The sequence below is a fragment of the Hemiscyllium ocellatum genome, chromosome 12, assembly GCF_020745735.1.
Source record: "Hemiscyllium ocellatum isolate sHemOce1 chromosome 12, sHemOce1.pat.X.cur, whole genome shotgun sequence".
NCBI classification, from domain to species: domain Eukaryota; kingdom Metazoa; phylum Chordata; class Chondrichthyes; order Orectolobiformes; family Hemiscylliidae; genus Hemiscyllium; species Hemiscyllium ocellatum.
In genome coordinates, this window is record NC_083412.1 from 70,047,744 (window position 1) to 70,070,829 (window position 23,086).

The 23,086-nt window shown below is 41.8% G+C and overlaps 1 protein-coding gene across 1 annotated transcript in view; it reads right to left on the minus strand.

The window, feature by feature from the left end:
- Positions 1–892: 892 nt before the first annotated feature.
- Positions 893–23,086, minus strand: part of LOC132820611 (NXPE family member 3-like) — a 58,980-nt gene continuing 36,786 nt past the window's right edge. The window contains exons 4-5 of the mRNA XM_060832815.1: positions 1,596–1,761; positions 893–1,280 (exon numbers count right to left, since the gene is read on the minus strand). Of these exons, the coding sequence (XP_060688798.1) occupies positions 893–1,280; positions 1,596–1,761 (554 nt within the window). The remainder of the gene's footprint in view (positions 1,281–1,595; positions 1,762–23,086) is intronic.

Consider the following 23,086-nt stretch of genomic DNA (forward strand, 5'->3'; position numbering starts at 1 on the left):
ACCATCTCAAGGGCAACTCAAGATGGCAATAAATGCTGGGCTACAAAATGAAGGCCATGTCCAATAGGTAAATAAAAAGAGAGAGACAATAAACCACACAAGGGATGTTGAGGCACTATGGCTTGATCTGTGGGACTGACCATAACTCAAGAGATTCAACAAAATCAGGATCAGTACATGATGAGTTGCTGAGCAGGAGTGGACTCCAAACAGACCAAGGGGAGGGTGCTTCAAGTGAATCAGCTCACTGTTGGGGTAGGTCACAGATGGGTTCTGTTGGAGAGAACTCTTACAGGAACATTGAGAGGGCAGCATTCAGAGAGCATTGGTGAGCGTACTCACTGAGAGACTTGGCGTACTGGCTTCCTGGCACTGTCAAGGCTTCTGGAGAATACAGAGGACATCGTGCAGACCTTAAAGTCTCTCCATTCCACCAGGAATGTGGAGGCCAATTTCTTGACAGAATTCACATTCCCAGCTGTAATGGAAGTTTCTTTTGTGGGCGGCACGGTGGCACAGTGGTTAGCACTGCTGCCTCACAGCGCCTGTAGACCCGGGTTCAATTCCCGACTCAGGCGACTGACTGTGTGGAGTTTGCACGTTCTCCCCGTGTCTGCGTGGGTTTCCTCCGGGTGCTCCGGTTTCCTCCCACAGTCCAAAGATGTGCGGGTCAGGTGAATTGGCCAAGCTAAATTGCCCGTAGTGTTAGTTAAGGGGTAAATGTAGGGGTATGGGTGGGTTGCGCTTCAGCGGGTCGGTGTGGACTTGTTGGGCCGAAGGGCCTGTTTCCACACTGTAAGTCTAATCTAAAAAAAAAATCTACTTTCTTAGCGCATTATCTCAGGTGACATTAATCCATCTCTAGAGAGGGGTAAACATTGTGAAACAGTGTTTATCTTTGAATAGAAGGGCACACATAGGAAAGAAACACATCTATTTCATTCTTTATAATAATTCTCTCAGGATGTATATTGTGAGAAAGGTAATGTGCTATTGTCATCTCCCAGGCATCTACAAATACCACATTGATGCCTGTGAACATCTTCCTCATCACTGAATCAATCTGATAAGCGTACCAGTCACTGTAATAGGGAACGAGCTGTGGGGGGTTTTCCCGGTCATTGGCCGTCTTTATTACAACCAGTGTATCAGGACTCCTGTCGAGTAACTGGAGAATTGATCTCCTAATATTCTGTATTCTTCTAATGTAAACTTCGACAGGAAAAGGGGTGAAATGGGCCATTAGGGTAATGGCTATAACTGTGATTTTCCCTCCTTTGTGGGTGGCACAGTGGTTAGCACTGCTGCCTCACAGCGCCTGAAGACCCGGGTTCAATTCCCGACTCAGGCGACTGACTGTGTGGAGTTTGCACGTTCTCCCCGTGTCAGCGTGGGTTTCCTCCGGGTGCTCCGGTTTCCTCCCACAGTCCAAAAGATGTGCGGGTCAGGTGAATTGGCCATGCTAAATTGCCCGTAGTGTTAGGTAAGGGGTAATGTAAGGGTATGGGTGGGTTTCGCTTCGGCGGGTCGGTGTGGACTTGTTGGGCCGAAGGGCCTGTTTCCACACTGTAAGTCTAATCTAAGTCTAATCTAAAATCTCGTCCAGTTTATTTGAAATGAGTTGTAAGTGCTGGCTTGTAATGGTGCTGAATTGGATTGGAGGACCATGAGGGTGATATTCTAACATGATGTTGTTCTCCAAGTTCACAGCAAGATGAGGATCCACATTGATAGGATTGCCAAGGTCCAATATCTTGAGATCTAAAATAGAAAACAATAGATTTAAGATGCTAATCTACAATATTTCTACTGGGAGAAAACATTATTTTCAACAGCAAAACTCCAAACAAGGCCACAGATTTTTGTGATTATTGAGTGGGACATAAATCATACACAGGCACCTTGCAGTAAACACAGATAACACATTTATTTCTCTCTGTGGATTCCTTTTATATTTAAACTTTCGTTTTCCATTAATAATCTGTGCTTTTCTGCAGTTCTGGTCTCCTTATCTTAGGAAGGCTGATCGTGTACAGAGGGAATGCTGCAAAGATTCCTGAGATGGCCAGACTGATATATGAAGAGACATTGAAACAGTTTGGATTGTGTTCACTGGAGTTCAGAAGAATGAGTGGGGATCTCAATGAAACCTCCAGTATTCTAGGAGGACCAGATAGGGTAGATACAGGAAGCATGTTCCTGATAACGGAGGATTCCAGAACCAAGGATCGCAGTCTAAGGACACAGGGTAAATCATTTAGGACTGAAATGAGGAGAAATTTCTTCACCTGGAGAATTTGCTGCCACAGAAAGCAATTAAGTCCAAAACATCATATGATTTCAACAAGGTGTTAGATATAACACTTGATGGTAAAGGGATCAAAGGGAATGGAGTGAAAAGCAGAGGCTGGTTCTTGAGTTGAATAATCAGCCATGATCATAATGAACGGTGGAGAAGGATCAAAGGGCTGTGGCCTACTTGTGCTTTTTTTTCAATGATGTGGATGTGCCGATGTTGGACTGGGGTGGACAAAGTCAGAAGTCATATGACTCCAGCTTATAGTCAATTTTATTTGAAATCACAGGCTTTCAGAATGCTGCTCCTTCATCAGGTGAAGTCAAATAAACCTGTTGGACTATATCCTCGTGTCGTGTGACTTCTGACATGTTTTCAATGTTTCTCTGAAAGCTTTCTCTGTTCCCAGTCAGGAAGAGGACAGTGTTGGATGGGGAAAGGAGATAGCGGCCCAAGAGCTTCACATAAATAAGAGTAACTTGAAACCTGAACTGGGAGGGGAGGTAATACACAGTGGGATAGAAGAAAAATCATTGCTGGTCAAAACACATAGGCTAAAGAGAACTAACTCATGGCCTGCCATTGGAACATTAGCTGGAGCCAAGGGATGGAACCTGGGAGAAATTGAATGAGAAGCAGTGAGGAGGCCAACTCAGAGAAATTTTGAGAATACACTGACAGTATTGCTGCTAACAAATTGGATGTTTACTAAAGAACCAAAAATGTTCTCAGAATACATGGATGGAATTTTATAACACTCAACTATCCAATTGTCTCAACACCAAAATGATTTGCTATTGTCCGAATGTTTCAGCGTGAAACAGCATCACCTGGTCCTTGAGCAAGCTCCACATTTCAATTGCGCCCATCCCCTGCAGTTTTAGTGAAGTCAGAACTAAGATTTCAAGATTGCAAGAAGGCATGGTTAGGCAAGAATTTGGTTTGAAGTGTGTCTACTTCAATGCCAGGAGCATCCGGAGTAAGGTGGGTGAACTTGCAGCACGGGTTCATACTTGGGATTTCGATGTTGTGGGCATTTCAGAGACCGGAGACAGGGTGGAGTGAGGACAGGAATGGTTACTGCAGGTGCCAGGATATAGATGTTTCAGTAAGAACAGAGAAAATGGTAAAAGGGAGGGTGGTGTGGCATTGTTGGTCAAGGAATATATGACAGTTATAGAAAGGATGTTTGAGGACTCCTCTACTGAGGTAGAATGGGCTGAAAAATGTGTTGCTGGAAAAGCACAACAGGTCAGGCAACATCCAAGGAGCAGGAGAATCGACGTTTCGGGCATAAGCCCTTCTTCAGGATTCCTGACCTGCTGTGCTTTTCCAGCAACACATGTTTCAGCTCCAATCTCCAGCATCTGCATTCCTCACTTTCTCCCGAGATAGTATGGGCTACGGTCAGAAACAAGAAAGGAGAGATTACCCTGTTGGGAGTTTTCTACAGGCTCCCGAATAGTTGCAGTGATGTAGAGGATAGGATAGCAAAGATAATCCTTGATAGGAGCGAGAGTGACAGGGTCGAGGTTATGGGAGCCTTTAAGTTTCCAAATATTGACTGGAATACTGTAGTTCAAATACTTTAGATGGGTCAGATTTTGTCCAATGTGTGCAGGAGGGTTTCCTGACACAGTGCGTAGACAGGCCAACAAGGGGCGAGGCAACATTAGATTTGGTACTGGGTAATGAACTTGGCCAGGTGTTAGCTTTGGATGGGGTGAGCAGGTGAGCACTTTGGTGGTTGTGATCACAAATTGGTTATGTTTACTTTAGTGATGGAAAGGGACAGGTATATATCACAGGGCAAGAGTTATAGCTGGGGAAAGGCAATTCTGATGCAATTCAGCAAAATTTAGGATGCATAGGATAGGGAAGGAAATGTGGAGCTTATTCAAAGACCAGCTACTGTGTGTCCTTGATAACTAGGAACTGGTCAGGCAGGGAAAAGGTTGTTGAGCGTGCGAGCTGTGGTTTACTAAGGAAGTTGAATCATTTGTTGAGAGGAAGAAGGCGGCTACAAGGTTGGGATGAGATGTGATGCCTCAGTTAGGGAGCTTGAGAGTTACAAGTTGTCCAGGAAAAACCTAAAGAGAGAGCTCAGAAGAGCCAGGAGGGGACATGAGAAGTCATTGGCTGATAAGATCAAGAAAAACCCTAAGGTTCCTATAGCTTTATCAGGAATAAAAGAATGATTGGACTAAGATTAGGGTCAAACAAAAATAGTAGTGTGAAGTTGCACATGGAGTCAGAGAAGATAGGGGAAGCACTAAGTGAATACTTTTCATCAGTATTCACATTAGAAAAAAGATAATGGGGTCGAGAATACTGAGATACAGACTACTAAACTAGATGGGATTGAGGTGCATATGGAGAAGGTGTTAGCAATTCTGCAAAGTGTAAAAATAGGTAAGTTACCTGGGCCGGATGGAATTTATTCTAGGATTCTCTGGGAAGCCAGGGAGAAGATTGCCAAGCTTGTGGCTTTGATCTTTATGTCATCATTGTCTACAGGAATAGTGCCAGAAGACTGGAGGATAGCAAATGTTGTTCCCTTGTTCAAGAAGGGGAGTAGAGACAACCCTGGTAATTATAGACCAATGAGCCTTACTTTGATTGTGGGCAAAGTGTTGGAAAGTGGTATGAGAGATAGGACTTATAATCATCTCAAGATGAATAAGTTGATTAGGGATAGTCAACATGGTTTGGTGAAGGGTAGGTCATGCCTCACAAACTTTTTGAGTTCTTTGAGAAGGTAACCAAACAGGTGGATGAGGGTAAAGTGGTTGGTGTGGTGTATATTTCAGTGGATTTCAGTAAGGCTAAGGTTCCCCATGGTAGACTATTGCACAAAATATGGAGGCATGGGATTGAGGGTGATTTAGCAGGTTGGACAGAAATTGGCTAGCTGAAAGAAGACAGAGAGTGTTGGTTGATGGGAAATATTCATCCTGGAGTTCAGTTACTAGTGGGGTACTGCAAGGATCTGTTTTGGGTCTAGTATTGTATGTAATTCATATAAATGACCTGGATGAAGGCATAGAAGGATGGGTTAGTAAATTTATGGATGACATTAAGGTTGGTAGAACTGTGGATAGTGACAAAGGATGTTGTAGGTTACAGAGAAACATCGATAAGCTGCAGAGCTGGGCTGAAAGATGGCAAATGCAATATAATGCGAAAAAGTGCGAGGTGATTCACTTTGGAAAGAGTAACAGGAAAACAGAGACTAAGCTAAAGGTAAGATTCTTGGTAGTGTGGATGAGCAGAGAGATCTCGATGTCCATGTACATAGATCCCTGAAAGTTGCCACTCAGGTTGATTGGGTTGTTAAGAAGGCATACGGTGAGTTAGCATGAGATCATGGTGTAGCTGTACAAAATTCTGGTGCGGCCACACTTGGAGTATTGCATACAGTTCTGGTCACCGCATTCTAGGAAGGATGTGGAAGCTTTGGGAAAAATTCAGAGGAGAGTTATTAGGATGCTGCCTGGTATGGAAGGAAGGCCTTATGAGGAAAGGCTGAGAGACTTGAGCTATTTTTGTTAGAGAGAAAAAGGTTGAGAGGCAACTTAATTGAGACATATAAGATCATAAGAGGGTTAGATAGGTTGGACAGTGAGAGTCTTTTTCCTCAGATGGTGATGGCTAGCACGAGGGGACATAGCTTTAAATTGAGGGGTGAAAGATATAAGACAGATGTTAGAGGTAGTTTCTTTACTCAGAAAGTAGTAAGGGTATGGAATGCTTTGCCTGCAACAGCAGTAGACTCACCAACTTTAAGGGCATTTAAATGGTCATTGGAGAGGCATATGGACGAGAATGGAATGGATTTCAGATTGGTTCCACAGGTCAGTGCAACATCAAGGGCCAAAGGGCCATACTGTGGTGTAATGTTCCATGTTCTATGAGTCTTTCAGATCAGGAAGTTTTTGTTCATTTTTATGTGTTCCAGGGATTTGGGTGTTACTAAGTCAGCATTTCCTGCCCATCCCTCCTTTCCCTGAAGAAGGTGGCAGTGACATTGAGCTGTTTTTATTTCTGTTTTTCAAGTGTCCACGGCTCTTTCGATTCTTATTGGGTACACTATCAATGCTTTGAGGAAGGAAGCTCCAGTATTTTGATCCTGTGACTTCGAAGAAATGGTGACATATTTCAGTCAGAATAGTGAGAATTGAAGGAAACTTACAGGTTGTGGTGTTTCCATTTAATTTCTGCTTTTGCCCTTCTAGGCAGTTGAGTTTGAGAGTGTGGAGGATGATGTCAGAGAAGCCTTAGTGAGTACAAATGATACATATTGCTTTCATCAAGTGTCATTGGCTGACGGAATGAATGTTGATGGTGGTGGGAGTCAACTTTCCTATGAGTTGTTGGGAGCATAGAACATAGAACATTACAGCACAGTATAGGCCTTTTGGCCTTCGATGTTGCACTGACCTGTAGAACCAATCTGAAGCCCATCCATCTTATGTTATTCCATTCTCGACCAAATGCCTATCCAATGACTATTTAAATGCCCTCAACTTAGTAAGTGTGGAATATTCCTGACTTGTAGGTGATGGACAAGTATTAGAGAGTCAGGAGGTAAGTCTCTGACATGCTTTGAAGCTATGGTATTTATATGGCTGGTCTGATTCAGTTTGTGGTCAATGATAGCCACCAAGCTGTTGATGGCGGGGGATTCAGTGACGGTAATAATATTGAAATTGAGTGCTGGTGAATTGAATAACGAGGAATGTAGACAGGACTTTAAAATAAATAGTTCTGAAGAGGGATCAGCAGGGGAGAATAAATTCAGGAACTAAATAGTCAAGGGTATGTGACTTTTGAAACAGACAGGCAGAAAGGGAAGGGTGGTGAGGTAACTTTGTTAGTATGAGACAAAATAAGTACAATGGCAGGAAATGCTGTTGGGTTGGAAGCTGTAGAAGTCATTCAGGGGAAGGTAAGAAATAACGAGGAGAAGAAGACACTGGTGATAGCACTCCATTGGTTCCCTAGCAGCAGCAGTAGCAACAGCTGTTCTGTAGAACAGAAAAGAACTCAAGAGATAATGAGTGCTTGTAAAAGAAGGACAGTCTGCATGTAGATTTGGAAAATTGAGTTGGCAAAGGTAGTCACAAGGACAAAATCATACAGTGAATTCAGGATAGTTTCCTATAATATAATGTCATGGATCCAACCAGGGATCAAGCTATTTCAGATCTAACAATGTGTAATGAGGCAGATTTAATAAATGATTTCAGAAAAAAAGACTCCCGAGAGAACACTTATCATAACATGGTAGAATTCAGCATTAAGTTTGACATTGAGAAACTTGGGTCAGGAACACCTGTGCTAAACTTAAGCAGCTGCAGTCTGTGTGCTGTAAGTTGACCTACAATTCCCTTACGGAAGGAATTCCCGGAATTTGACAAAACAACACTGAAGGAACAATGATATATTTCCAAGTCAGAATGATGAGTGGTTTGGAGGGTGGTGGTGCTCCCATGTATCTGCTGTCCTTTTCTTTCTAGTTGGAAGTGCCTGTGGTTTTGGAAGGTGCAGCCTAAGGATTTGTGAAGAATTTCTGCAATGTGTCTTGTAGATAGTACACACTGCTATTACTGGCTGTTGATGTTGGAGGGAGTGGAGGCTTGAGGATGTGATGCCAATTAAGTGGGTTGCTTTATTCTGGATGGTGTCAAGCTTCTTGAATGTTGTTGGAGCTGTATCCATGCAGGCAAGTGAGGGGTATTCCATCACACTCCTGACTTGTGTCTTGGGATAACAGAAGTAATCACAGAGATAGTGGATGCACTTTGCTCTAATCTTCCAACAATCCCCAGATTCAGGAAAAGTGCCAGAGGTTTGGAAAATTGCCAATGTGACGCATCTATTTCAAAGAACAAGGAGGCAAAAAATAGTTAACTTTCGGCCAGTTCACCTTGACATCATGGTCAGTGATTTTCATGGAAGGGCCCTTGTGGTAGTTTTGCCAGGCCTCCAGGAAGATTGGTGAAACAGGTATAAAGACAAAAACGTGTAACATTCAGCCCCATGTATTTAGCTGTACTGTGAATACAACTTTCCCGAAATCCTGGAATGGAACTTAAATCCATAGCTTCTCGCTCAGAGGCAAGGGTGCTGCCCTTGCACCTGTAGTTCTCTATTACTTAGGATTAAGGGGGAAAAATAATCCACTATATTAAACCCAATCTCAGACAAAAATGTTTACATTAAAGTATTAAGAAACAAATTATACTTATGTAGCACCTTTCAACAATTCTGAGAAAGCTTATAAAGTAAGATTCATGTTCATAAGACAATATCAGTACGTATGGTCAAGACATTGGTAAAGATGAAGGTCTTAATCACATCTTAAAGGGAGAAAGTGACATATAGAGACTGAGGATTATAAGAAAGTAGTCCTGGGCTTTGTGCCCATGCAGGTAAAGGCACAGCTGCTAATAAATGAGCACTTAAAATCAGGGATTTCCCCAATAGACCACTGGTTGATGAGAAAATTACTGAAATAGAGAGCACTTTTGCCATAAGGGAACTGAGAAAAAGGATGAACTTTTTGTTAAAGATCAATTCAGTGCAAAAATACCAATCAATGTATGTCAGTGGTCACAAAGGGTGATAGGTTAATAGTCTTGATGTGCGTAAGGTCATCAGCAGTAGTTGGCAGCCTCAAGTGTAAGAAACAAATATATGAGAGTCCAGTTAGGAACACACTGAAATAGTCAGGTCTAGAGATAACAACATCATAACTGAAGGTTACTTCACCAGATGAAATCAGGCAGGGGCAAAGTTAGGAGCTACTGTGGAAGTGAAAATAGACAGTGTTAATGACAATATGGAACTATAGTAGGAAACTTATCTCAGGGTTTAGTAAGACACCAAGGTTATGAATGATAGATTTAGTTTCAGATAGTTGACCAAAATAAATGTCTTCAATTTTCCAAATATTTCATTAAAGGAAGTTTCTGCTTCTCAAGCACTGGATGTTAAATCAGCAATTTAGAAACTGTGAATGATTTGAGAATGGTGCTGGTGAGCTGAACATGGTTTTAGTCAATGTATATGTGTAAACTAATGATGTGCATATGCATGTTTTCACTGAGGGACAGCAGGTTAATGAAATGTAGGAGGGAGCTAAGGATAGATCCTCCATAGTAACAGAGTGGGAGCAGAAACAGAAGCCAGTGCAAATGACCGTGATGTTATGGGTAACTGTGGCCCCATGGCTAACAGTTGAAGCTCAGCAAGCATGATCAGAAATTATGCTAGCTTTACATAAAGACTAGATCAGCTTGCTGTGAAATGAAGAAGTAAAACCAGACTGCTGACAGGAAAAATCACAGTTGCTAAAGGTTATTTGGTTGCAAAATGGTTTAAAATAAGACTGATAAGAGGAACCATGGACACAGATGTCTCCTGTCTTGCATAACTCTTGGACAATGAGCTCAAAGCTATGAGAATCTTGAGCAAGGGAACGGGACATCAAACAGTCTTGAAGTAAAATGCTATAAAAGAAGACACATCAAAGAAATTGGCAGTGACAATACAGCATGAACTCAACACCACCACTGCAAAGAGGAAACTCTGAGCTCAGAACTCCGAGAAGAGTACATCTGATCAGAGGGAAACTGGTCAGTTAATCTCGTAGAGTAGCATCGAGATTCTAATTAAACGGATGGAATAATGTATTGATTGTATGCTTTCTGAGAACTAAGGAGTTCCTAATAAAGAGGAAGTTGCATTAGATTCTAATTTAGTTGTCTGTTTTTCATGTTACAAAATTTGGGACCTGATTGGAAAATGGGTCAATATCGCTGGTATCCTTGGGTGAGCTGGACCAGAAGCGACTGAAGTTGCTCTGGGATTCAAACCACCGAAACCTCATATATCTCAGTCACCCAGTCTGAGCCTGAATAAAAGGGAAAATATCCTTCATGCTAGCCAGGAGTTAAAGTGGAAGATGGGAGCAGAGTGATTGATGTGTGCTTGGATGATTACACCAGTTATTTTCCTGGTGTGATAGATAAACTGCAGCAGTTGAGGAACTAAGTTAGTTGATAGGTGAGGGTAAACTCTAGAAATCAGCCTTGAGGTGTGTACCTCCTGTGCATTGACCTGGAGAGGTCAGGTGGGAATTTGGCAAAGGAAAACTGCCTTTGGGGGACAAGTTCCCTTGATACAGAGCGGAGTTGACGGACCCCAACCTTCGTCATCTCCCATGCCTCTTTGACAAATATTAGATTATTAAGTATTTAGAAAATGGCAAACATTTATCCTGAATCGTAAATGGCACAACTGGGTCAGATGTCATGGGAGACCACTAATGGATCAGGACTCATAGGAGAAGAATACGCAGCATGGTGGCTCAGTGGTTAGCGTTGCTACCTCACAGTGCCAGGGACCTGGGTTCAATTCCAGCCTTGGGCAACTGTCTGTGGAGTTTGCACATTTTCCCTGTGTATGCGTGGGTTTCCTCCGGGTGCTCTTTCCTCCCTCCAAAGATGGGCAGGTCCGGTGAATTGGCCATGCTCAATTGCCCATAGTGTTAGGTGCATTAGTCAGAGAGAAATGGGTGTAGGTGGGTTACTCTTCGGCGACTCGGTGTGGACCTGTTGGGCCAAAGGGCCTGATTCCACACAGTAGGGAATCTAATCTAATACACAGAGGAAGCTCAAGGAGAGCAGGGAAGCACAGTCCCCAACTCAGTAAAATCATGGCAATAGCCAGTTCCTTGAAGAAATTATATAAAGGGATATGCTTCCTTGGACAAGCCAAACAAAGACATGCATGAGAATTCCTAGAAGCATGGCACTCCAACCAGAACTCTATCAACAAACACATCGAGTTAGACCCCATCTACCACCCCCTGAGAAAAGGAACAGGAAGTAACTTCACCACAGGAAATAACGTCACCACAGGAAATGACATCACCAACTCAAAGAAACCCAAACATATAAATAGAAAGCAGGAAGTTACAGCATTGCTTCGCATGAGGTCCACTGAAGATGTTACCTTGTAAGGTAATGAAACGTCTGGAAATGAACCTTTCAGCTCAGCGAGCAAACCTACATCCAAAACCTCAACCTGAGCTACGAATCTTCTCAAAACACGCAAAGGTAAATGGATGCCTGGAAAATGGGAAGCCTTCAAATATGGGATATCTATAGTCCAGAGACAGTATGTACCTGTTAGGGTGAAATGAAAGGTTGGTAGGAATAGGGAATGCTGTATGACTCAAGAAATTGACACTTTAGTCAAGAATAAGGAAGCATATGTCAGGTATAGACAGCGGGGCTCGAGTGAATCTCTAAAAGAGTATAATGCAGTAGGAGTATACATAAGAGAGAAATGAAGAGGGCAAAAAGGGGAAAAGACACAGCTTTGGTAAATAGGGTTAAGGAGAATCCAAAGGGATTCTCCAAATACATTAAGGACAAAGGGGTAACTAGAGAGAGAACAGGGCCCTTAAAGATCACAAGGCCACCTATGTTTGGAACCATGGGAAATGGGGGAGTTAATAAATGAGTATTTATGGATCAATATTTACTGAGAATAAGGTTATGGAAGATAGAAAACTTGGGAAAAAATAGCGACATCTTTAAAACTCGTGGTAATGGGTTTGTTCGCTGAACTGGGAAGTTAGGAGAAAGTGAGGTCAGCAGATGCTGGAGATCAGAGCTTAAAAATGTGTTGCTGGAAAAGCACAGCATCAAAGGAACTGGAGAAAATTCCTGAAGAAGGGCTTATGCCCGAAACATCGATTCTCCTGTTCCTTTGATGCTGCCTGAACTGGGAAGTTGATCTGCAAATGTTTCACTCCCTGTCTAGGTGACACCTTCAGTGCTTTGGAGCCTTCTGTGAAGTGTTGCAGAACTGTGTCTTCTAGAATTTATTTAGTTCCGTTTCTGCTGCTTCCAGAAGGCACAGTACAGCAGCCCTTCACATGAGACTCCAAAGCACTGAAGGGGTCACCTAGACAGGGATGAAATATTTGCAAATCAACTTCCCAGCTCGGCGAACATACCAAGAATTATGACAACTGGTACCTGAGCTAGAAATCTTTACACAAAGTTTGATCTTGAAAAATGTTCACATTGCAGAGGAGGTGGTGCTGGATGTCTTAAAATGCATAAAGGTGGATAAATCCTCTAGAGTTGATCAGGTGTAGCCTAGAACTGTGTGGGACGATGAAGGGCTTGTGCCCGAAACGTCGAATTTCCTGTTCCTTGGATGCTGCCTGACCTGCTGCGCTTTAACCAGCAACACATTTTCAGCTCTGATCTCCAGCATCTGCAGACCTCAGTTTTTACTTTTAGAACTGTGTGGGAAGCTAGGGAAGTGATTGCTGGGTCCCTTGCTGAGATATTGTATCATCAATAGTTACAGGTGAGGTACCAGAAGACCGGAGGTTGGCAAATGTAGTGATACAATTTAAGAAATGTAGTAAGGAAAAGCCAGGGAACTATAGACCGGTGAGCTTGATATCGGTGGTGGACAAGTTATTGGAGGGATCCTAAGAGGCAGGATTTACATGTATTTGGAAAGACAAGGACTGGTTAGGGATAATCAGCATGGCTTTGTGCATTGGAAATTGTATCTCACAAACTTGATTGTTTTGAAGAAGTAATCAAGAGAATTGATGAAGGCAGAGCAGTGGACATGATTTATATGGACATCAGTAAGGCTTTTGACAAGTTTCCTCATGGTAGACTGGTTAGCCAAGTTAGATCGCACAGAATACTGGGAGAACCAGCCTTTTGGATACAGAACTGGCTCAATGGTAGAAAACAGAGGGTGGTGGTGGAAGGTTGCTTTTCAGACTGGAGGCCTGTGACCAATGTTGTGTTAGAAGGATTATGGTGCTAGGACCACTGGTTTTTGGCATTTATATAAATGATTTGGATGTGAACATAGGAGGTATGGTTAGTGAGATTGCAGATGACTCCACAACTGGAGGTGTAGTGGACAGTGAAGGTTAACTCAAAGTACAACAGGATATTGTTGAGATGGGACGAATGGGCTGAGGAGTGGCAGATGGAGTATAATTTAGATAAATGTGAGGTGCTGCATTTTGGAAAAGCAAATCAGAACAGGACTTGTACACTAAATGGTAAGGTCCTCGGAAATGTTGCTGAACAAAGAGCCCTTGGTATGCAGGTTAACAGTTCCTTGAAAGTACAGTTGCAGATAGATAGAATAGTGAAGACGGCATTTGACACACTTACCTTTATTGGTCAGTATCTTGCGTATAGGCATTGGGAGTTCATGTTGTAGCTATGCAGGACATTAGTTAGGCCAATTATAGAAACCGTGTGCAATTCTGGTCTCCCTGATATAGGGAGGATGTTGTGAAACTTGAAATGGTTCAGAAAAGATTTACAAGGACGTTGCCAGGGTTGGAGGTTTTGAGCTACAGGGAGAGGCTGAATAGACTGGGGCTACTTTTCCTGGAGGATTGGAGGCTGACAGGTGACCTTATAGAGATTTATAAAATCATGAGGGGAATAGATAGTGTGAATAGCCAGGATCTTTTCCCTGCAGTGGGAAAGTCCAAAACTAGAGGGCATAGGTTTGGGGTGTGAGGGGAAAGATTTAAAAGGAGCAACGTTTTCACACAGAGGGTGGTGCTTTTGTGTAATGAGCAACCTCCAGGAAATGTTTTAACATTTAAACATTTAAAAGGGATCTGGATGAGTGTATAAGTAGGTAAGGCTTAGAGGGCCATGAGCCAAATGCTGGTAAACGAAACTAGATTAATTCCGGATATCTGGTTGGCATGGACGATTTGTACCGCAGGGTCTGTTTCCTCACTGTTCAGCTCTATGACTCGATGACTCTAAAGGAGCAATTAAAAAGACAAAATAGGAAAGTACGTCCAAAAAGGTCAGAACAGCAACAAAGGAATCAGGTGAATTTAAACACACTGGAGTACTCAGTTTTCTTGCTGATAATCGCAGCCATTGTGGTGAGCCACATTAATGTCAGGTAGTAGCAGCAGATGATCAGAAGGGACCATTTGTGCCCAAAAAGAAAGAAAGCCTGGGGAACAGCCTGGACCAAAGGGTGAAATGGGTCAAATGACAAAACGCTGGAAGTGTTTTATTGGGGGAATCCTCTGCAGTGAAGGACAGAAGTAGGAAAACTGGATGTGGTATGTATGTAACTGAGTTTCAAGGTTACCCTATGGCAGAAATAACAGCTGCAAGGAGTGTTCAAGCTGCCGAGCAAGCAATGGTAGCATCTGTGCTTAGTCATCCCGACAAGATCCCCCATTGATAGGTATCTATTCAGAACAAGGTATACGTATACAGGAGTCTGACTGACTTCCTGTCACTGAGGAAGGCAAAGGATTTGCGTCAGTAGACAGGACACCCCTGCCATCCACAACCCTCTTCAAACATATTACTCAAACAACCCAGGAATAAGCATATGGGATTTACCAAAGTAAAAACACACGACAAATCCTTCCCTGCTGGGAACATAAGAGTGGTTGAATTGGCAAAACAAAGTGCCTGAGAGGGAGATCTATGTCAAGCCCCCTGAACAGGCAAACAAGTAAATACAGTCACTGTCCAACCGTCTCAGATTGTAGATTTTACACAAGCTCGAGGCAGTAACAATGATTTAAAACAGATCTGAAAGGGAATATAACTTTCATCTTCCAAGTGGAAGATACAAACTGAGGATGCATGGTATGTATGGAACCATGCTGTCCATTGTTAATAAGTCCATTTGCTTCTAAATCCATATGAACCCACATGGACCCAAACTGTAACCAAATAATATATCAATTCCATGATGCCCAGGTCACCCAGGAGTAAAAACAATCACTGAGCAAATTCAATTGCTGGTGACTTAATGTGGGAAAGGAAGTGAAACATTGAGTTGACAATTGTTTGATATGTCACCAGAATAACCTGGATCATTATGATAACAACAGGGAATTAACACACACGAAACCAGCAAATGGACCTTGGACCTACTTGTGAATAGACGAAATTGGATCTTTGCAACCACGCAAGGCATAACAAAGAACAAAGAACAATACAACACAGGAACAGGTCTTTCAGCCGTCAAAGTCTACACCGACACATTTTGCCTTACATACTAAAACTGTCCTCACTTACAGTATCCATATCCCTCTATTCCCTTCCTATTCATGTATTCGTCCAGGTGCTTCTTGAATGCTGCTGTTGTGTCTGCTCCCACCACCTCCTCTGCAATGCATTGCAGGCGCTCAGCACCCTTTGTGTGAAAAACTTGCCTCATCCATCTCTTTTGAACTTCCCCCTTGCACCTTGAAACTGTGCCCCCCCGTAATTGACCTCTCCATCCTGTGAAAATGCCTCATAATTTCCATTCTATCCATGCCATTCACAATCTTACAATCTTCTATCAGGTCGCCCCTCAAACTCCTGTGTTCCAATGAAAAAAAAACTCAGTCAATCCAACCTTTCTTCACAGCTAAAATTCCCCATATAAGGCAACTTCCTGGTAAACCTTTTCTGTACCCTCTCCAAAGCATTCAATCTTTCTGGTAGTGTGGTGACCAGAACTGTACACAATATTCCAAGTGTGGCCTAACTAAAGTTCTATAAAGCTGCAGCATGACTTCTCTATCCTTATCCTCAGTGTGCCTTCCAATGAAGACAAGCCATCTTCAGTGACCTGTGGATCTGCATGCCTATATCACTCTGCAAGTCAATACTCTGCCATTCACTGTATAATTTTCACCTGTACCTGACTTTCCCAAATTCATCACCCTACATTTGCCTGGATTAAACTTCATCTGCCATTTTTCTGCCAGGCCTCCAGCTGGTCTATATCCTGCTGTATCCTCTGACAATCCTCTTCACTATCTGCAACTCACCTGCAAACTTACTGATTAGGCCAGCTACATTTTCATCCAAATCATTTATGTAGATCATGAACAGTAGAGGTCCTAGCACTGATTGCTGTGGAACACAATTAAACATAATCCCCCATTCTGAAATGCATCCTTCCACTGTTACCCTCTGTCTCCTATGATAAAGCCAACTCACCCTGATACCATGTGACTTCACCTTTTGTTCCAGTCTGCTATCAGGGACCTTGTCAAAGACTTTACTGAAGTCCATGTAGACAACATCAACTTTTCCCTCATCAATCATCTTCGTCACCACCTCAAAAATCTTAATCAAGTTCGTGTGGCACAACCTCCCCACGTAGAATCATGCTGTCCATCACTAATAAGTTCATTTGCTTCTAAATCTGTATGGATCGTGTCCCTGCGAGGCCTCACCAATATTTTTCCCTACTGTCAACATGAGACACACAGGCCTTTAATTTCCAGGACTATCCCTGATGCCCTTCTTAAAGAATGGGTTTAACATTGGCTATTCTCCAATCCTCTGGGACCTCACCTGTGGTCAAAGATACAAAAGCATGTGTAAATCCTGGCTGTCATTGATTCCCTTTAATAAATGGGTTGAAGTATAGCTCACTGAAACTAACAGAGCCAGAATGACAGCCAATATACTGGTACAGCATGTATTCACTAGATAGGAAGTCTCATGCAGTATTGAATCTGATCAAGACAACCACTGTATTGTCCAAGTCATACAAAATTGTCAGAAATTTCACACAGAAATAAGTCAGAAATTTCACACAGATTACCATCTTCAGTCAAGTGGGATAATGGAAAGAATGAACTGGACTGTACAATAAAACAATTTGACGTGAAATGTAGTTTTGCCCTTCATCCTAATGCTGGTAAATAATACTGGATCAAGATCCATAGGGTTTACTCCTCACATTTGAAGGATAAGGCTTCTTATGAAGCTCTCCTGGGACTTGATCTTTCAGAGCCTGAAGTAGTAGTGGTCCTTGGTCTTGAGAAAACTCTGCACAATGTTCAAGCTGTCCAAGTAGAGATGGCCATTAAATTAAGACAGGAGAAGAAATGTAGTAAAGCATATTTTTATGGTTAAGTAAAGCCTGTCAGATATGATATAGACAATAAGTCAAGTTCCAGATCTATCAACTAGGTACATTGATTTTCCCAAAATATTCTGAGCCCTCATATATAATGGTTAAAGCAAGCCTATTAGTTTGCAAGGTTCTATTGGACTCAGACAAGACTGGATGGCACATTGCTGCCTGAAACATCGATTTTCCTGCTCCTTGGATGCTGCCTGACCTGCTGCGCTTTTCCAGCACCACTCTAATCTTGACTCTGATCTCCAGCATCTGCAGTCCTTACGTTTCCCTGGCTCTCAAAGTATCCATCAGCATCATTTATTTTTGGATACATGTGAAACAATGCCAACTCCACATTACGCTTTACCTGTCACCACCTCCAGCACCACCTCAAGGAGGATGGTTACCATTGCACTTGCCTCAAAATTGGAATTCGGAAAAAAGGCCCCAAACACAAATGTCGAACCAATAGCTTGGTTTCAAAATCAGGTCCAGCATCTGCTGACCAGATACAGATAATAAATTTAGTTGGCTCTTTAGCCAACTAACCTTACAAGTACAAAAATTGTAAATAAGAGCAGATATGTCCTACAGGGAGCCAGATACTAGTGAGATGAAATGGAAGCTTATGATGATCATCAACTGTGTGTCACTAACTATAGCTACTGCCATCTAGAGGAACATCGCCCACTAAGATCCATCAGAACCAAATGGAGGATTGTGGTACAACCTATTGAAAGATGGAAACTGGGGAGATGGACACTTGGACATCACATTGCAAAAGGAGGTGGAAATGGAGGGATATGGATCTGAGATGAGTGTGACCAGCAACAAAGAGTTCAGAATTTGAAATAGAGGCAATTTCCACCCAAAGGTTTTGTTAACTTGAGAAAGTAATGCTCAAATTGGAGTGAAGAATGATATAGGAAGTGAGGTAGAATGCACAGGTAGTGAAGGAATTGTAACCCTTAAGTTTGGGACACCTTTAAACCCACAAGATCAGAAGAGATAATGATATGATTGATTTTTGTCCCTTTAAAATGCTCAACAGGGATGGTAAGCAATGAAAGGATAGAAGAATCCAGAATTATTCACCACCCTTCAGATCCCGCTAGTGACCACTCCACTTCTGGCCCTGGAAACTTATCCTGACACAATGGGGCCACAGAGCAGGCTAGTCATGAAAGAAACCGGTAAGGTCCTGTATGACAATTCCATCGTGAATTAGTGCCCATTTAACTAAAAATAACTGGAATCCAGATGCCTGAGTGGTGCCTCTCCCAAATGAGAAATTTGTATGCCCCATCTTACCCAAGTGCTGCTTGAACAAGAGACTGAGAGTAATGAAAAATTAACAAACCAGAGGCAAAAGGCCGACAGGAAAACAGTTTAATCAATGATGTGGCAACAGCTTCTGGAGCAGTGAAGTACACTGTAAATATGCTTGATTTACAGAATTAAGACAACAAACTCAGAACCCTAACCAAAAAAGTGAAACAAATCTTAGACAAAATAAATAACAATGGCTAAAGAATGATAAGAGAGGGTTAGAGGAAGACCAGGTTGGAAATCAAATAGTTAAAGTATTGGAGAGCCATGCTAATACTACTAATCAAATTATTATGAATAAACTAGATTATGATGTCAGACAGCAGAGTTGAACCCTGTGCACCATCTGTGGTAACTGATGGTGGAACAATTGAGGGAAAATCTTGTACAAGCTAGTCAGGGAAAGGTCCATCCTGGGTTAGCAATGAGCAGCTAAGAGTCCTGAGCAACAGAGGAACACATCCAAACATGCTGAGCTGTCAACTTCGGCAGCTGCCCAGAGTTTGTTTAAAAAATAATTGTGGAGGAACCTGAGGGAAAGTCCTGGGAATGGTGCTGAGACTCACAATGATCCCTAGTGAAGAATTTGGATTAAATGTTTCTGAGTTGGAAAGTACAGATTTTGTTATGGAATAAATATAGTTGGGGCACAAGAACACTCTACAATACATCATTGAAAAGGAAGGGAAAGTTGTAGGTCCCACATTAGCTAGGTGTCAACAAACAGACAAAATAATGATATGCCCTTACCCTATATAGCCCAAGGAACAAGCTCTGTGTGGTTTTATGAAAATTTAAATTGCATGATAGAAGCCAGGAACATTAACACTGACATCACAAAGATGGCCTATAAAGAAAAAAGGGAATGTTGTGTCTGATTAAAAGGAATATCAATGTGCTGCACAAACTTGCCATGTTATGATATCATCTTCTCTTTTCTGTATATCAAATGATTGATATACAGAAAAGAAACTGTGGCTACAAAAAGGGATAAAATAAGACTGATAAGAAGAATCATGGACACAAATGTCACCTATTTTAAAAAACTCTTGGACAAATGAGCTCTGAACCATGAGGGTCTTGTACAAGGAACATGCCATCAAACAGTCTGGAAGACTGGGTAAAAACAAATAAAAGAAGGCAATTTGAGACCAACTTTTGCAAAAAAGCAGACCCTGAGTTCAAGTGTCAGAGAAGACAATAAGTTGTCAGAGTGAACCTGGCCAGTTCAGCACATGTGATGGTATCTAGATTCTCGTGAAACATTTTGAAAATGCACTGATTGTGTGCTTTCTAAGAACTAAACAGTTAACAATAAAGAGGATTTTTTTCAGTATTTGACTATCAATCCTTTACCTCTCATAAAATTTGAGATCAGAATAGGAAAAGGGTAAACATGATTCTCTGGCTACAATTAGAGAGATAAGAATGGAACCAAGTGACAGCAATGCCCCAGTAAATGACAGCAGAGAGCATTGGAGAAAGATGGTGTTGCCAATCGTGTCAAAGGTCACAGGCAAGTCAAGAGGGAAGAGGAGGGATAGCTCAGGGAAGGACATCTACCTTTATTGCCTGTTCTGGATTATACGCGACACCAGACCTACAGTAATATTGACTCTTAAATGCCTGTTAAAATGACTTAACAAAACATTCACTATGCCAAATTGCTAAAGAGATATTGATTGAGAATAAAACCGAGTGTATACTGGTGGTGGTTAACATCACAGGTAATTTGGTGATGGGAAACAATACATACAGTTGTGTGCAAGAGCTCTTCTGGATATTAAAAAAAAGAGAAAAAGGGAAAAAGAGAAAAAAAGAAAATCAAATGGCCCACCTGACATCAACTTTGACCCCAGAAACACCAAGGGCACACCCTGAGTACTTCACAAAATCCTCTTCAGTACCATTTTCTGCTAAAGTTGTAAGAGCTGTCCCACAGAGGGATCACTGCTGAAAAGGTCAAGATTTGTTCCCTGTCCCTAATGCTTCCTTTGAACTTCTAGGTGCTAGCTGTGGAGAGTTTGGAAGGTGTTATTCAAGTCATTTTGTTAAGTTGTTGCAATTCATCTCATATATGGACACAATAACTGCCATGGTGTGCCAGAGATGGAGGGAGGAAATCTTTACCTTGGTGATGGGATGTCAATCAAGCAAGCTGTTTGGCTTGGATGGTTTAAAATCTCTTCAGTTATTGTTGGAACCAGGCTCATTGAGGGATATGGAGAGTTTGGAAGATGTTGTTAGATAAGACGTGATGAATTATTGCAATGCAAATTGTTGAAAGTAAACACACCTGCCACTGTGTGAGGGTGGTAAATAGAATGAACGTAGAATGTGATGGATCAAGTATCGATCAAGCAGACTATTTTTTCCTAGATAGTGCCAAATTTATTCAGTATTGTTGGATCCACACTCTTTCAGGGAAGTGGAGTCTATTCTATCACACTCCTGACATGTGCCATGTAGATGGGGACAAGCTTAGGAAGTTGAGGGATGAGTCACTTAAGACAGAATTCATTGCCTCTGATCTACTCTTGCTGCTTCAGAATTTATATGCCGAGTCCAGTTAAGTTTTATTTTCAATATTTTCCTCAGAATATTAGTCTTGGGGAACTCAGTAAGGGTACCTTCATCAAATGTTAATAGGAGATGATTAGATTCAGTCTTGTTGGAGATGGTCATTGCCTGGTATATGTGGAGTTCCATATTAGTTGTCACTCATCAGCCCAAGCCTAGATGTTGTCCAGCCTTGCCGTGTGGTGGCAACGACTCTTTCAGTGTTTTAGGGAATGGTTTGCTCTGGTTCCTACTGACTTCACTTCTTTCTTGGTCTTCTTGGTATTACACTTGGTAAAATGTTGCTCTGATTTGTAGGCTTAGTTACATCATCACTGGATTTCAGCCATCTTATCTATTCAATGGAGAAACGCATCTAAGAATGATTGATTGGTGAAGACAAAGTCAAATGGGATTTTCCCTCGCAATCCACCATAGGGCCAGTCTGACAAAATATATATCTCACTACTCAGTCAGTAGTGGTGCTGGTGACTATTCTTGGTGTTGATCATTGAAGTCCTACACTCAGCATACATTCAATGTCATTCCTTCTTTTCAGTGTTGGAGGAGAACTGATTCATCAGGTAATGGAAGGCAGGACATGGTAATCACAGGGCATTTCTTTGCCCATGTTTAGCCTAATGTCAAGAAACTTCATGGAGTCTGGTTAATATTAAGGATTGTGTTCCTCATTCAAATTCTTACATGAGCCAGTTATAAAAACACAGTTGGAAAATTTCTGCTGACGTATCCTCATTTACAGTGTTAACCATGCTTGATGCAAAATGATAGATACAGACAGACAGGTGAATAAATACAGGGATAGGTAAGTAGACAAGCAAGCAAACTGACAGACAAATTTATCCAGTCTAAAATCCTGTAGTATAATGAGAATGCACTAATGGTATAATGATGCATTAGATGATGTAACTCTGACATCTGCAGTCACATGCACCACAGCACTTTGCAAGATAAAAGAGAAAATACGTCTTTCAGATGTGCTAGCTCATTACAACCTCAGGTTACCAATAATAATGGTTGTGGTTGCACCTTTAATAGGAATAAGTATCCAGTACTCATCTAGTTTGGGGCTGACAGTTGGAAAAGAGAAGTCCATTTCACATCAGAGAGCTAACTGAAATAGAATGGTATTATGCAATTACTAAAGAAGAGGCTTCAGCAGTCATATGGAATATGAATATTTCTCAGATTATCCACTGGGTTTGAAGTTCCAAATTGAGACAGAACACACAACTTTAGTTACAGAATTAGATTCCATCAAGACAATCAAAATACTATCAGGGATCTAAAGTGTCAGACTCTGTTTGATGAAATACGATGTATGATATTCAAAAAACCAAGAGAACCACAGATCACAGCTGCAGCGTTAAAGTGAGTCAAGCTGATGCGCAAGATTTAATCTTTACTGAGAAGGTAGAAACATTTCCATCGGTCTGTACAAATTCTCTGCCCACTTTGGGAAAGACGTTATAGAAGTTTCAAAAATCTCAGGAGGCAGATGTGGAATTCATTCAAAACGGGAGGGTCTGTCTGGATGGTTGGTTAAAACACAGTTCAATAAACTAGCTCTTACACCAATATCAAGAACAGAAGAAGCATTCGGCCACAGTAAATGGTCTTCTCATTTTCAATCACATGCTGGTCATACAAGAGCGCATGAGGGAACTTTGCAGATTTCACAAAGGGCTCTTAGGAATATCCAAGTGTCAGGCTTATCCACAACAGGCTGCGTGGTGACCTGGCTTGTTTAAATATTAAGAATTTGATATCATGCTACTGTTCATGTGAAATCAATAGTCAGACACCAACAGCACTTTGTTAACTTCTAGTGTCCCATTCAGGTCATGGCAAAGATTGGGACTAGATATATTTGACTTTCAAGAAATGTATGTTTGATCAGGTCAGGGTACTTTT